Source organism: Quercus suber, unplaced genomic scaffold, assembly GCF_002906115.3.
Source record: "Quercus suber isolate HL8 unplaced genomic scaffold, Cork oak 2.0 scaffold_199, whole genome shotgun sequence".
NCBI lineage: Eukaryota > Viridiplantae > Streptophyta > Magnoliopsida > Fagales > Fagaceae > Quercus > Quercus suber.
The window spans coordinates 102,279-120,100 of NW_027069657.1; the positions used below are offsets into that span (position 1 = coordinate 102,279).

At 33.6% G+C, this 17,822-nt stretch overlaps 1 protein-coding gene across 1 annotated transcript; it reads left to right on the top strand.

The window, feature by feature from the left end:
- Nucleotides 1-268: 268 nt before the first annotated feature.
- Nucleotides 269-6,009, top strand: LOC112018551 (GEM-like protein 2). Its single transcript, XM_024051082.2, has 4 exons — nucleotides 269-508; nucleotides 673-774; nucleotides 4,468-4,742; nucleotides 5,677-6,009. Exons 1-4 carry the CDS (start codon nucleotides 388-390, stop codon nucleotides 5,878-5,880), a joined length of 702 nt encoding a protein of 233 aa, XP_023906850.1. The 5' UTR covers nucleotides 269-387; the 3' UTR covers nucleotides 5,881-6,009.
- Nucleotides 6,010-17,822: the final 11,813 nt, after the last annotated feature.

A 17,822-nucleotide genomic window follows, 5' to 3' on the forward strand; every position in this document is an offset into this window, starting at 1 on the left:
TTAGAATAAGTGTGTAGATAATTATTTTATGGAAAATAAATTAGTATTCTTTTTTTGGACGGGGAACATTCTAGAAAAAAGGTCCTTGGAGAACATATTCAGTTTTCTGTGGGGGGTGGGAATTGATATATCCCCAATCCATACAATAGTCAATAGTTTCCTCTTGCTTTTTTTTTTTTTGGGCTTTTGATTAAAGAGTGGTGGGTCATCAGTACTGGTTCTGTTCCTTTGCTTTTAGGTCCTATTGGCATCGTCATTTCTTGTCTCACTGAGATCAATTCCTTCACTTGGATTCCCATTCTGTTTTTCACAATAACTTTACGCAAAAACCATATCAATCCAGAAAACAGGAAGAAAGAAAGCAGCAACAGCAAGAACAACAAAAAAATGTATAACTACTCACAGTCACAGGTCCCTCCTCTTGCTAACAATAACCACAACCAGCACGCAAATAACCCCTACATCATCATCTCCCCTGATCCCACATCATCTTATTCATCTTGCAAGCGTGAGAACTCACTACTTTTATAACCATGCTTCTACTTTTTTTGCAGTCATGATTGAACATGTTTGGTTTATTAATTGTTTTTTTGTTTGAAAAGAAAAAAACAGAGTTCTTATTGTTGTTGTTATTATTGGTAAATAAGCTATATGTGGTCCATGATGGTGCAGGTCCGATAGATAGGATGTTTGACACGTTGAGTCGGTGTGGAAAGAGGGTTGAATATGCCACAAGAAAAGTAGAGGCCTTAGCCGACGATGTCTGGCATCACCGTGAGTCTTCTCAACAATATTGTTTTCTCTCTTTTAACTGCAACAGTAACTTGCCGCAGTGGTGTTTATGTGAAACTGATGAGTTATTAGTGTATCGAATTCATATTGTAACTTTTAACTTGATTTAGAAAACCAATTCATGATTCTTCTTCTACTACTACTCTGCTGCAATCTCTGCTTTAACTTTTTTGACTGATCTTGATGGTAATCAAAGAAGGAGCTAGCTTGAAAGGGGTGATGCTGTGTGACTAGAAATAATGTGTGCTTCTATTAGCTCAACTAATAAAGTCTTTTGTTATTGCATAGGAGATCTGGGAGTTCAAACCCACGTACACAAAAAACCAATCGGTGTATTTTCCCTTTAAATGCTTTTTAAGCATTAGCGTTTTGGATGCATCATTCGACACTACCCTTACCCTCAAGCCTCACGATCACAGGGTAGCCAATATGCATACAGTTCCAACCATTCTTTAATTTAATGTCATTTCCATTTGTTTCTCCCATGCTCATCTCAAGCATAAAGGCATGCTCTTACTCCCTGCTCGTCATCTTACTTTCACTAAATAACCAGTTACCTTGCTTATTTTGAGCCACTTCTCAAATAAAGCACAGATTCATTTTGGGATACGTCCACATCATTTGGGACAATTGCGTGGCTATTGGACATGAAACTTACTACCTTTAATTTATAAATAAATTCTGTATAACATACATGGCACTGAATAAGATTGATATATTATGGGAAATCTATTAATTTAGTGATTTCTTCAGACTTTCAAAAAAGAAAATTTAAGTGACTTTTTGTGTGTTTGAATGCTTGAAATTAGAAGGCAAGGCAGTATGTTCTTCAACTCATAACTTCTTCTTCTTCTTCTTCTTCTTTCACCCCTTTTCTTCCATTTTTGTGATTGAGAATTATTTTACTAGTATGTCTCCTTGAAGTCTGCCCGACAGTTAGAAACAAGAGGCCTTTTATGGGTTCCATCCGAAAGCATTAGTATTTCACTTTTTCTGAGCTTTTCAGTATCAAAAGCTAAAGGAGCTGAGCTCCATCTCTTTGTTGGGTTTAAGAAAAATTAAGGGTACATTTAGTACGCTGTAATAGCTCCTGTAATGAAATAGTTATTCATGTGTAATATCAATTCGGTCATTTGGTTACATCTTTATTACATGGATTAATTATTACATTGAAATAACTATTTTTTAAATTGAAGAATAGTTATTTCAATTTAAAATGGATGTAATAGCTATTCCTTAGTGTATATAATAGGTTTTAAAATTAATATATTTTCAAAAATATAAAGTTTCCTTATATATCATCTTTTACAAGTTTTCCATATCTAACAACCAAACTTATGAATAGTAATAGTTATTCCATTATAATGTCTTTTATTCCTAGTAATAAATATTACTATTTCTAATGTAATCTATATTCAGTGTACCAAACATACCCTAAGAACTTGGAATTTCCAAGATAAATGTTGAAGGAGATTGCAACAAGCCTTAAGCATTGCGAAACGCAGAAAGGAGTTCATGAAATCTATAAGATCTGCTTACAATGCCAAAATACATTTGAAGAACATGGGTTTAGACCATCTTATCATTGTTGAGGGGAAATAAGTGAAGAAGTTGGAAGCGGGCAGATTTCATGCAAAAGAAGAAAGAAAAGGAGTGAGTGGGAAGCATTACAAAGAGTATTTACCTTTGAATATGATTAACTTATTTGCTTTCATTTATCTCTTCTCCTTCAAAGGAATCCTCTCTCTCTAAAATTTTTCTCACTGTCAATAAAAAGGATTAGCTCAACCCTCATTTAAAAATATTGTGGATATAGAACTGTAAGGAGTCATTAGATTTTGAAATTAAGTGCAGCAATGAGTCTGACTAGCTTGATTGTAATAGGTAAAGGATGATTTTGTTGAAGTGAACTGGAGAGGATCTCAACTTAGTCCTTAAGAGCATTCTCATCAGCTCTCTCATAAAAAATGCCATTTTACAACACCAAAAACCTACTTTATCATTTTAACACATCATTTTACAACATATCATTTATCAGATGTTCTATATTTCAATTCTATATATTAAAATAATATTTATTATTCATTAAAATAATACATTAATTTCTATCCATCATTCTCATCATCGGCAACAACTACAACAACAGCACAACCATCACTGCCACAACAACGGCCACCAGCCACTGTCGCAACAACACCGACAGCCACCACTGGCACAATCCTACATCCACCAACGCCACCTCAAAAAAAAAAAAAAAAAAAAAAAACACAACAACAGAGGTCGGCACAAACCCACGCCCATTGAACCAAACAAACCCACATCCCAAACCCACCACCGGCACAATCCTTCATCCACCAACGCCACCTCAAAAAAAAAAAAAAAAAAAAAAAAAAAAAAAAAAAAACACAACAACAGAGGTCGGCACAAACCCACGCCCATCGAACCAAACAAACCCACATCCCAACCCACCACCGGCAGAAACCCACATCCACCGGCACAAACCCAAGATCGGCGATGGCGAGATCGGCGTGGCGATGGCGAGAACGATGGTCTACCGTTGATCGGTGAGGCCGCCGTACCGTTGAACGATGCCGTACGTAGAACGATGAACGATGCCGTACCGTTGAATGATGCCGTACCGTTGATCGGTGATGGCGGCTTGATCGCTGCTGATTTGAGGGTGAGGGAGGGTGATCTGAAGAAGAAAGAGAGAGAGAGCATCGGCTGGAGAGAGAGGAAATAATGAGAAGAGAGAGAAAAAGTTGAATTAAATATTGAGAGGAGAGAGAAAATGTTGAATAAAAAATTAATATACAGAATGGCATTTTGGTCCGTACCGTCTCATATATGAGACGGTACTGTAGCATGTTCTATAATTATAGAACATTTACAACACCTGATGAAGGTTAAACAGTAGCTTTTGGTGTGCCAAATGCCAAATATTTGGCATTTGGCACACCTGATGAGGGTGCTCTTAGTACTATGATCAAAGCATTGTTGCATATAATTCCATAAGGTATCTGGACAAAGTTTGGCTACCAAACTTAATTGTAGCTAATGACTACAACTCCACTCCATATCTTTTTATTTGATGTAAATTTTGACAAATCCACTATTGGATAATATTTTCTTCTTATATCCTCCACGCTTGCAAAATTTTCATAAAATCAAAGATCAATAGATATATCATCAATTAAATATATAAATTTCTAGTTTCTGTAATCTAAAATTATACATAAAAAATAAGTTTATAAATTGAATAGTAAATAACATCTTATTAGCACGGAATTTAATATGCATGTTAAAAATATAAAGAATATACAATCCAACAATTATATTTTCAAAATATATAGCTATGTTAATTGTTTTAGTGGGAGTTGTAGCCAAACTTTGTCTAAGGTATCTAAATTGTAGACTAATAGTATTGTAATTTGTACTAGAGGCTACTTCAGCTATTAACAGTAAAATGATTTGCATATCCTGTAGTCAGAAATCACTTTCTGTTCTCTTTCCTTGGGCTTCTACAAAATTACTTCTAATATGACTTTGTATGGCACATAGGATTACCATCAAAGAAATAATCATGAACTTCTCACTTGATTGCATAATTCTGTTACCTATTGCTTCAAATATGCATTTTGAGTCAGACAATTAATCTACTTTTTTGTATTACAGTCAGAGCTAGTCCTAGTCTCACTGATGCAGCAATGGCAAGACTTGTTCAAGGAACAAAGGTACTTGCTGAAGGAGGGCTTGATCATGCATTCCAGCAAGCATTCAATATCTTGCCAGGAGAAAAGCTATTGAACTCATATGCCTGCTATTTATCAACTACCTCCGGACCTGTGATTGGAACGCTTTACTTATCCACTAAAAGAGTAGCATTTTGCAGTGATTACTCCTTCTGCTGTTATTCATCCACAGGGCAGCCAGAGTGGATGTACTACAAGGTATCATCATTCCTTTTTCACTTAATAATGCAATCCTCGACTCGTATTCTTAACCTAACCATGTATTGGCATTGGCAACCATTAGATTATCGTTTCTCAATATCTGAGTAGATAACTTTTAATCGAACTACAAGTTCAGGTTTTTGAGCTAAGAGGCAAAATTAAGGATAGAGTTTTGAGCATGCATACAAGAATTGAACTCTAATAGAGCACCAATTATTGTCCATGAATTAGTTGAGTTTTCTTCCAACTTGGGGATTGTCTAAAGATATGAAGTATGAAGAATGTTTATGTTTGTCAGCTACATACCACGTTATTACTAGAATGTTGATAGTCATACAATTGGCATCTTAAGGCTACCAAATCAGCAGATTGATTGTGTTTCATTGGTGGAAAGCATATCAGATATTTTAAAAATATCTACTTCTTAAGTTTAAAGTGGGAATGGTTGCATCCAGTGAGAAAAAGGAGAAGGGAAAAGAGAGAGAAGAACCCTTTTGCTGAGAGCGAATGAATATCTCTTTTTTTTTTTTTTTTTAATTTGTTAGTAATGGTCCTTTCTTGATTCTTTTTGTTATTTGAATGGGGAATACTTCTTAAAATAAAAGGGAGAATTGATTCCATGATTTCTTGTTCAACATGAGAAGACCCTGCAGTAATCATTAAGAAAATACAAAGAAGCCAAACAAACAAATTCACCTGCAAACCAAACAAACACATTTTTGCTTGTGCTCTAGCAATGACTCCTTTTGTAGGATTACCGTTATGTACATTTTAGATTTCAAAAATTTTTTAAGTAACAAGGATGAAGGTTTAGTTAATTTAACCTGCAAATTCGAGTTCATACATCTTCACTTTCTAAGTAATTGAATTTTAAATTTATATTTCGATTAGAATGAACTTATATTTTTATATCTGCTGGGTCAATATGTAGATGGTTGTGCAGCTTGATCAATTGAGAGAAGTTAATCCTTCTGCTAACAGATTGAACCCCTCAGAAAAGTACATCCACATTGTCACAAGGGATGGTTATGAATTCTGGTTCATGGGATTTATATCATATGACAAGGCACTCAAGAAGCTAACTGAGGCTTTACAGCGAGCTTGTAATTCTTCAGGGGTGGTTTCACGAGTTTAAGTGCAACATTGCATGTAATTGCTTGTATAATTTAGACAGACACTGAAGAATGTTGGACTGCAATGTTTAAACAACTGTTTTTGTTTTTTCATTTTTCTTTTTTTGAAAATAAATCGGCAGTTAAAACAACTGTTTGGTTTCCATTTTGTGTAAACAAATTTCAGGGAGGTTTCACGAGTTAGGTGCATGACACTGCACAGGTAGAAAGTTTACAAACAAAAATTTTGTTGGGTATATAAAGTGACACCAACAAAGAGTCACATTGCACAACATGCCGTGTTAATGTTCTAGTTCCACTGCCACGAGTCCATAGATTCTCTCTTATGATTTATTTGTTGATGTTTGTGTCACTTTATATTTTAGTTACACTTGTGTCACACACTTGGGATGCACTAAATCATAATCAGTGAAAGTTTTCTGCTATAAAAACAACTGACTTTTGAAACATAATTGTTCTTTTTTAAGAATTAAAGAGTCACGATATTTTGATTGTAAATATTAACTGCCTATAAATTAAGGGTATAAAACAGATTCACTTTCATGTACCTTCATCATTTTTAGCAAGATGTTGGGAAACAGGATTAGATTTACTGGGAAATTTTTCACTCGTTGGAGGGTCAAGTTGATTTTCTTGCTTACTGCAGTACTAAGATGGAGCAATTTTTTTTAGAGAAATGAACTGCACGGGTATATGGGCGCTAATGCTACGTGCAAAATGGAGCAGATGGTACTTTGATGTAAATACCATTGAAGTAACTGCTCAGGGTAACGTCGTTGGCTAGGGACATTGGACTTAGGAGCATAGAACTCTTGATGAAGCAAAGGGATGAACCATAATAACACTAAAATGGGATGAACCAAACCAGTCATACCTCAGGCATCTCTTTGATGAAGCAAAGGGAATTCAACGACTAGGAAGTGCTACAAATTGGGAGAGAAGTAAAACAGGGAGCTCAAAAGCTAAGCCAGGATGGCTTGGTTTTACGGATGAAGGAAAACACTATATTCATGTTCTCATACATCAAATTATATATAGATTTTAGGTATTTACCTATTGGGTTCAATAACAAACCCTAACTTCCAACATTCCATCAATGCTAATACACTTTGAGCCATAACCCAAGCTAATCCAAACATGCCAAAAACCATGGACCAAACTTCATGAGCAAAAAGGGTGATGAAATAACAGATGTTCAATAAACTCCCCACTCCACTTGCACGTACAACTCCAATCCACCACACACAAACACCTTTTGCAGAGGTTGTTCATAATTAAGATTTTTCCCTTAGAGACTGTCCACGCAACTTTGGAACCTTTGTCTATTATATACTCTTCCAAGGAAAGCTTTTGGATCCTATAGCAATCAAAGCTTTATAATAAGATTTTACCTCAAAATCATCTCTGGTGGTAAGGATCCATTAAACACAATTGACAATCCTCCCCAGAATTCCCAATCTTGACAAAATATAACTTCTCTATAAGGTAAAGTAGAAGCTCCTCTTCCCAATATAAGGTCTGGTGAGAGGGATATTCCAAAAAACAGACCCTGAAATATAATCTGCTAGAGCTGCATCTTTATCCCTGGCTAGACGAAAAATATCCGGATTAGCATCCTTTAGACATAAGTCTCCATACTCTTCCATATCCCTATCTTTTTTCCAGACTTTGTTTGGGTGGACTAATGCTTCGGGGGTTTTATCTTTTTCTTTGTTATCTGATTTGCTTGATAGATGTACTTCTTTTTTATTCTTCTTTGTACCTATGCTTTCCTTAATACACATCTTGTGTGCTCTGGCTGTTCTTGTACTAGTTTTTCCTTCAATGGAGTTTATTACTCGAAAAAAAAAAATTAAGTCCCCACACCAACAATCATACCAAAAACGGATGTCACACTCAAAACCACTACCCACTTCAAACATAAGAAAACTCACCAAGCTCTTCCAGCCATTTTGAAGATTTCTCCATAAACTGACCCCATTGGATTCTGTCAGCTACCCGGAAGTCCAACCACCCCAAAGGCTACCATATTTCAAAGCAATAACAGCACAACAAATTGTTGGGGATATTACGCAAAGTAATAATGGAAAAACAAGGTTAACGCAAAAGACAAACAGAAAATAGATAACTTGGAACCACTATATCATTTTCCTTAGACAATATTTGCCCCCCACACTTTTGTTACTAAAAAGTTATCGCAAATTTGTCCCCAAGACAGAACCAAAATATTGGGTTCTACAGATAGCAATTTTGGAGAATGACCACAAGATTTCTTATGTTTCTCTCAAACTTTCTTTCTCTCTCTTTTTTTTTTTTTTTTAGTGAACATAAGTCTCTATTTATACCCATAGGATTATGTTTCATGAAAATGCATGTATGAAGAATTAATTATTTTTCAAGTGAATGAAAAGGCACGTATGGAGAGTTGTTATTTTTCAAGTAAATATAAGCCTCTATTCATGAAAAGGCACGTATGTTTCATGAAAAGGCACGTATGGAGAATTAGTTATTTTTTCATAAAACAATTAACAAAGATTGAAACATCTTCAACCTTTCTAAATAGTCACCAAAAAGTTCTGCAAAAAGTTTCAAAAAATTCAGATTTTCAAATTTTCACTTTATGAAATCATATTCTCCAAACTCAACCATCATTATTACAACCTATCCTTGTATATACCTATATATACAACAATCCCCCACTAGGTTATAATAATATATGTCTCACTTGATTGATATTCTATCATGCATAATGGAAGGTGTCTTTCAACTTAAATCTCCCTTTAATGTAATTGCTCAAGAAATCAACAGAGTCAATGGTGGCTTGGTGCTTAAACCAAAACTCTTATGTGTTGAAATCGGAAACAACACACACATGAGAACACCCACAACACATTTAGAAATCCACTGTTGTCTTGTTAACACTATTATGGCCTTGTTACACAGACATTTATGATTTATGAACTTCATTAAGAGTGTAAAACTCATCCTCAATTACATCGTAACGGTCTACATTAATCCATCCTGAATGAGACACAAAATTAGTGCTCTTACTAACCACGTATCAATAACTTGTTGTTACCCTTTAAACCTCTTGGATATAATCAGTTCAAGGTTCGGTTTCCACTATTGTTGATTCTCTTAAAAGAAGAGTTTTAGTCTCATTCTAATGGATGTTATCCTTACCAAGTCTCAAGACACACTTCAGTAAAGGACTTATTTTATATGCAGAATTACGTCGGCAAAGGACTAGTCCAACCACACTTGACTTGTCTTACATATTCTTGTCTTAGACTTAAAAGTCTAAGTTCACATTGTATACAACTCATGTATACCATATGCATTGTAGTTTCACAATTACAGTACAAGGAATGGCTCACTATGGTCGTGGCCACGACACTTTATCAAAACCTTAGCCATTTTCTTTCCTTTATTGTTACCATTATAATCAATGCTCTCAATTTAATTCTATGATAGAGTAAGAAATACACCTTATTTCTTTAATGCTTACACATAGCACTCCCACATTTAGTGATTATCTAACAAGACATAGATATTATCACTCATATCAATAACAGAATTAAACTTGAATATTCTATATTATAGATATTCATCACGATAAATTACTTTCTAGTGATCAACCTCAAGTTTTAGAAATTTTGAAAGTCTATATATAATGAAGGCAATGTCTAGTTTAGTTCCATACATGATACGCAACATGTACTTAATTCATTAGCAAACTCGAGCTGTGCATCCTCCCTTCCAGTAATTTCTTTATTTATTATTGGAATTAGAGTATCTTTGCCTCTCTAAAGATATTAAAATCTAAGAAGCAAGTTCTCAACACAATGAGATTACTCAAATTTCAACAAAATGAGATATCATAAATCTCAAAATGAAATTAATATAGTGCACATCTCCACTATATTTCTTTGCTTGATTCTCATTCATAAAAGGCTTTCATTTAATTAATTAAGGAAGTACAAACCCACAGGTCTTTCAAGAAAACTTCCTTACCAAGATCAATTTTTAAGAAAGTCACTTCACATCTATATGACGCATACTCAAATTATATGTGGAGACACAATCCAATATTTCATTATTGATCCTTGAATGTTCAATTAATGAACTCACTTGTACTCTCTTTATTTCACAAAAAGGTACTTTCAAAATAGGATCACAAAATGTGCTTGTTTAAACTCAAGACATCTTCCACACATGGCAAAATTTAATCACAATGAATTTAACATCCCTCAATGTTAATTTTCAATACCATTATTAAGCACATCTTTGATGCACATTAGCATTCTTATGAGTTCATGACTTGTTTAAGGGTTATACCCCCACACTTTCTTGGAAATCATAATTCTAAAATTTGAGTTTCTAAACCCCACAGTTTGGGTTCTCAACCATTCCAAAATTCACATATATACACACACTATAATTACATATATCAAAATGTAATAATAGAATATAGTGAATTTCTTTAAAATTATATGAATGGTTTTAAAGATATCAAACTAATAACACAAATAGTTACTAGTGTATAAATATCAAAATTCTATCTTTTTCCCTTTTTTTCAAACCTTTTACTATTAACCTTAGACCAAAAGATTTTATATCTTATTCTAATACCCACTCACAAACATTTGGTTTTAAAGCTAGATGTAGATCCATTAAGACTCAATTATTATTAAATAATTTCGAGTCTATCTCATCATTAATAGCTTTTACAATAGTAAGCTACATTTTTTTAAAAGCACAAAGCTTTCTAAAATTTAGGATCACTTCCCTCAAAGAATACCATGAGTATTTAATTAGGATTACACTTTTATTACCTTTAACAAGGTAAACAAAAACTTCACATGAAATAAAATTTTGGAATAAAATCCTTTTTATTTCTCTAACTTTGACTCCACCTTTGTTCACTTGGTGAACCACATTTAAATCTTTAATATCACTTAATGTGATATTTAAGATTGGAGTCATTTACTTGTGTTTAAGTAGGTATCAAGGTATCTTTGAAATCATTTTTGAATTTAAACTCAATAAATTCAATATCCTTTGATTTCACTCTTATATTAGACATTAAGTCTAACAAACTACATACCCTCGAATTTACTCAAAACCTACATATACATTTTATATAACTCTTTGACTAATTAGTCCTCTTTGGTCTATCATTTACAAAAGGTTAAATGCTCCCACGGTTTAAAATGACAAGCATTTAGTCACTTTCTCATTTCATAACACATATGAAATACCTTTGAGATGAAACTCTATTATGCACATAGCATACACTAAGCAAAGCTTCTTCCCACTGATTAGATAGGAACTTAGCTAGTTGCACTCAAGTTTATGGCATTCATATATCAAATAGAGTTCTCTTCTCTTTTCTTTTGACCAAACCATTTTTATTAGGGTGTATTAGGGCCTGCACTTTGGTGTATTATGACATGTTCCTCACAAAGAAGAATATACATTTAGAAATATTCACCATCTCTAGTTAATACACCATACAATACAAATCATCATACTTATATAAATTATATCATGCTTTGACATAAATTTCAAGAATTTGAAATTTAAAAGTCTCAATCTAGCTTGCCATAAATAAAAAATCAACAATATAAGCACAACCAAAACATATTGATAAATAACACTCAGATAATAACATATCCATTGCCTACTAATATCTCATTCTTAGATTAGACCATTCTTAAATAACAAATTGGCTTTTCTTGATATTAGGTACATGAAAATAGAGCATTGGTCAAGAGAACTTCTTGCCAAAACTCAATTTCATTTCAACAATGCACTTTTCATGAATCGGAAAGATTTGTAATTACTGCCATATGAAATATAGTGATCTTTAATTCTTTATTACATACATCACTCACCATAGCAATAATGTCCTTAATGACAATTGCTTCATTGGCATTTCCATCTTCAACCTTTCTATTCTTTAAGAACTTACATTCTCAAATGTAATGGTCTTTCTTTCCACAAAAGAAACATGACATTTTACTTGTCATTGTTGGGATCCTTATAGTTGTTCTTCTAAAACAATTCACACTCTTATTCACATTCAAGTGTTTATTGTTCTTACTAGAACTTCTAATTTTAACATTGTTCACATTCACTTTAGAATCCGTGTTAGATACACCTCTAACCCAACTTTCCTCTTCAATTCAGTGATGTGGTCTAAATTGATCTAAAGTGAGATCTTCTGACATGTTTTTTAATGTCTTTACATAGTTTAAAAAATCACTTAGGAAAATATTCTTATACTCTATCACTTTAAGAGTTTAAATTCTCATCCTTTAGATTTTCTACTTCACTTTATAACATTTAAACATGTTAAAATTTCATTCTTATATCTCAATTCAAATAAATTCACAACACATGCAAATATTCTAACAAAGAAACTCATCAATCAATTTAAAATTCAAATTGCCCATGAACAAGAAATTCGTACCTTCAATGTTCAAACTATGAACATGGCTTTTAATGCATTCACAATGTGAAAGAATCATCACATTGTCTTGCCAACAAAGAAACTTGTTTCTTTATAAGCCTTATTCCATTGAATCTTCTTTATGATCTATTCATCATTTGAAGAACTCTTCAAATCCAAGTCAATTGCTCTTTCTACCATGTAAAATTGGTTCCATTAAAGCGATCCAATTTCGCCAAACCATGGTTCAACATCTTCAAAGTTATACCATCATTTACTCCTTGTCTTATAGTCAAATATTGTCTAAGATTGTTAGGGATATTACGTAAAGTAATAATTATGAGAGACCGCACCCCCAGCCCGTTTTTATGAATGTTGGGCCAAACCCACGTGAATGGGTGGAGTCGTGTTATTACCTCTCAAAATGGAGGTTCGACTAGTCTTTAGATTAAGGGTTTTACAATGGAGTCGCCACTTATTTAATTATTGGATAAATAAGAAAACCATAATTGAAAAAAAAATTCCTCATTTTATTAATTTGAAATTGAATTTACATTGAACATAGGAAATTACATGGCTTTGGTCCTAGATACAATCTAAGATAAAGTACATGGCTTTGTTTCCTAGTTACAATCTAGAAATTGAAAATTACAAGGATAAGCATTTGATCTACTAACCCTTGATCTAAGTTCGGAGGCTATGTTACAAGGTGGGAAGGTGTTAGGCACCCACCTTGCTCGGTGAAATCGGTCTTCTAGACTATGGTGGCCAACAATCATGTCATATCATCCAATATGTTATCAATCAATTTGCATGTTGAATTTGATGTGTGTGCATGTGATAAACCCTAATTCAATTTATTAAGCATTTCATTTGGATTGAAAAATAAAATTCTAGTGAATGTGTGTGGATGGTGATAATCTAGATTCAAGGATTTGAAAGAATTATGAAACAAATATGTTTTTCATATTTTTGATGTAGATTTAAGATTAAAACTAGTGATATGCATGAACATGTGATGAACAACCAAGAATATGTGAAGAACGTATAAGAACATTTAAGAACATTCAAACATATTCAAGGGAATTTAAATGATTATTATCATGCTTTAATCTTAAATTCTTATCATGGTAACACAATAAACTAGTTAGAGAAAGGGATTATACCTTCATGCAAGATCTATATGGTGGAGGATGAGACTTTTGGTGGAGGTCCTAAGGGTGGAGGAAAAGAAGAACTAGGAGAGGGAGAGTGAGTCTCACTCAATACCTTGAGTCTCAGGAATACCAAGATATGACAAGATTACTCAACTTCACTAGAACTCAAGAGGGGAGAAGAGAGGGGGTTTTTTTGTGCCTTTTGGAATGAAGGAGGGGGAGGGTTTATATAGTAGTAGTGGAGGGAATATGACTGGAAGGCTATTTAATGAGGGTTGACAAGGATTATGAACCTAGACCTCATTTTAGCCTTGGGGAAAATCTGGTGCATTAAATGGAGAGATTGGTGGGAGTGGGGAGCAAGCCAAAATTCGGTTTTCCCGTAGCTGCTGTAACAGCTTGTAGAGTCAATTTCGAAAAATCATATCTGATCCAATTCTGATTGGAATTGTCTTGTTCTTGTGCTCAAATTGAAGCCCCGGATGTCTAGTTTCTGGGAAAATTAATCTTATTCATATATTCAAAATATTCTGAGAGATATTGATGAAATGGTGAGCAGAGGTCATTTGTTATAAAATGGTTTCAGCACAATTAACATTAATAGGTCCTAAATTAGCTCCCAATTAACATTAAATGGCTCCAATCACTCCCATTTCAGAATTAATTGGTTCCAAATTTACTCTAATTAAAAGATAATTACACAAATTACTCATTGAATAATTAATGTTTAACTATCTAATTAATTAGGTGTATGCAACCTCACCATAAAATGTAGTCCTAACCAATCAAATTATGACACATCATTGATCTCAAATTGATCACTCCTATAACCAATTGAAATCAATTGTTCATAATCATATATAGTCGGACTCAATTTGTGATAGTGCATCTCAGCCATTAAAACTTGATTTGATGATAACTTTCAATCTGGTTGTCCAATTAGGGCTTATGACCAGTTGATTTGATTGTTACAACATCAAGATCATTTTGATGAAATGAGATTAAGGATCTAATGACTAGAATCAAGATACATATTCCCAAGGCGAAATTACCCTTTTACCCTCCAAATGAGGTTAAATGCGGGTTGCAAAATGGGATGTCAACACTAGCCTCATCACATTCACACGAGCGAAGTGCATGTGCAATGGGGTTTTTATTTTTTATTTTTTTAGTGTCATAATTTTTCATTCATTTTAATTTGGGGTTTACATATTTTCTCATTAATATTACATATTTAGAACTACTAATACAATCAAGAGTCATGAGGCTAACTCCAAAAAATGAACACCAAAAAGACATTGAAATCATATTTGTTCATTTTTTGAAGCTAGCCTTGTGAAACACTTGGTTGTATTATCAATTCCAAATGTGTAATATTAATAAGAAAATGTGTAAATTTCAAATTGGAATCAATGAAAAATTATGACACTAAATTAAAAAAAAAAAAGTCTCATTGCACATGTGAAGTGCATGTGATAAGGCTAGCATTCCATAATCATGATCCACTTAATGTGTTACTTGTAACTTGATTGTTAATTGTTTCATTTTGGAATAATTAGTACAAATAGGAATATTTTTTTTTGGAATAGTAGTCAATTTAAATTTTTTTTTTTTTAAAGTTAGAAATTTATTTATTTTATTTTAAGGTGTGTGGTTGCTTCCTCCTTCTCAAAACTTAAACTAAAATTCAAATCATCTATTCGTTTGTGGATGTGTTCATTTTTTGGGAGCTAGACTCATTATATCACTCTGGCTATATATCATTAGTTGGCAAATGCGTAATATCAATGGACAAATGCAAAATCCTCAAATTTATATGTATAAAAATATTTAAAATAAATCCATATAAGAGAGAGCCTAGTTTAAAACATAAATAATATATGTTGGGAAATATAGACCACAGTTGATAGAATTAACAAGTTTTAAACCCAAGTTGTTAATTAGATTTATTATAAATAAAACTTGTTAAAACAAACAAACATCAATATCATGTCAAAATCATGCAGCGGAAAAATAAATAAGACAAGATATGATGACTCAGGAAAACCAATAAAACAAACTAGTTTCACAGTAAAAACCTGGGGGGGAAACCTTCCCGAAAAGCAATCCACTATAGTAAAGAGAAGTTTCAAATCTAGTACAAAACCTTTGTCCGTAGGCGCTACAATCCCCGTAGATGAACTTACAGCAGAAATCTTCTACCGCTTTAGAATCTCTAAACTCTTTAAACATGAATGCCACCCTTTTTGCACAGATCCCAGTACGTGACTAACCAATGATGCATGGCTCCCAGTACGTGACTAACTCACCAACTTGAAGAAGATGTTGGCTGCAAAGTTCTTCACTTCATCAACAATGAAAATCAAGAAGTACTTGGTTACAAAACCCTAAGGCACAAAGACGCAGCAGTTTCTTTCAGAGAGAATAAGAGCCCCCTTGGATTAGCCAATTCTCATCACTCAAACTGAGTTCTCATCACTCAAACTGAGAATTGGCGTGGGACCCACTAAAAATCTGGTGTTTGGCTTGATTTTCTATCTTTGTTTTCATCACTCAAACTCAGTTTGAGTGATGCTACAGTGCCGAAAACTGAAAACACCAAATTGATGTTTTCAGTTTCTGAGTTACATAACTCAATAGCTTAGTGGTAAATATTGTGACTTTATGGGACCCACAGTTAGACACTCAAGACCACTTTTTCTTCTTCACTTTTTCTCTCCACCGTCACCTCTTTTCTCTTTTCTTTCTTTCTTTTCTTCTTCAAGCTGGGTTCTTTCAACTGCTTCTCTTTTTCTTATCTTTTTTTTTTCTTCTTCACGGCTGGGTTCTTTCATCTTCTTCTATTTTTTTTCTTTCTTTCTTCTTCACTCTAGTTTCTTTTCTTCTTTTTCTTCACGAGATGATGGCAGAAATGGCAGAGGGCTTCGATTTCAGTTGTGATTTGCGTTTTAATCGAGTTAAGGTATGCTTATGGGGCTTCGATTTCAAGGCTTTTATTTTTTTTCCTCATCTTCTTCTTTATTTTTCTTTCTTCTTCAGACCCACTCTAAGGTTTTTTTTATTTTTTTCTTCTTCTTCTTCTTCTTTCTTTGTTCTTCACTCTGGTTTCTTCTCTTAGCTCCTTTTTTTTTCTTTTTTTTTTTCTTCAAGCGGTGATGGTAGAGATGGCTGAGTTTGGGTCTCTGATCTAAGGATTTGGGTTTGGGTTTTTTTTGTTGTGGTTATGGTGGTTTGGGGCTTGGATTTTTTAGTGGAGGTTGTGGTTTTGGTTAAGGGCTGTTGGTGGGTTTGGATTTTTGATTCATTCGAATTTTTTGGTGGAGGTTGTGGTTGTGTTGAGGGCTGTTGGTGGTGGTGGTGGTTGTGGTTGTGGATTTCTGGGTTTGCCATTGGTAGTGGTGGTGGTGGTGGAGCTGGGTTGATGTTGGTGGATGAAGGGTTTGTCATTGGTGGTGGTGGAGCTGGGTTTTGGTGAAGCTGGGTTTGAAGAGCAGAAAAGAAAAGGGACGCGGGTAGCAACCGTATTTTTCTATGCAGTGTTAGTGGGTGGGTCCATTATTTTGGCAAAAAGTGAAGTTAAAAACTGAGATAAATGACTGAGTTTTGTGACCAAACAAAGTATTGGGATTTTTTGAGTGATAGTGGAGTTTGAGTAGTGAGTTATGGGTTTTGAGTTTAAGTCATGAAAACTAAAAATTGAGATATGAAAACTGAGACACCTCTAAACCAAACGGGCCCTAAAGCTTCGGTCACCTTTTGCATGTGTTCTCCTTGTATTCGCTTATGTGATGGGCTCTAAAATAAGCCTTATATTTGTCTAAGGTTGTGAGAAAAGAAACCCTACACAAATATATAAGCATGGGTCAAAAATAAGATCTGAAAAACTGATTTTCGTAATTCTCAATAGATACCTCGATAGATAGTATTTGTCGAGCCTCATTAAACCTCAATAGATAGCTATCTATCGAGCAGCTGTCAAGCTATCTGTCCAGCTTTAGTGAACAGTTTTTCTTCACTTGTTTCTTGTTTTGTATATTCATGTTTTGTGCTATTCCTTTTCAATTAGCGAAGGTCCATGATTTTTTCCCCCAACATGGAAGCATTTATTGGACGATTCCATTTAATTTTTATTTAACAAAATATAAAATTTTAATTACAGAGAAAAAAAGTAAAATAATGTGTAATGTGTTAATTTTTTTAAGACGTCATTTTATTAATTTTTATTGATAATAAGTAATATTAATAAACATAAATAAATTATTTCCTATATATCATGTAGTAAGGATATAAAAAGTAAGTTTATATAAACTACATCTTCCATTCTCTCACTTTT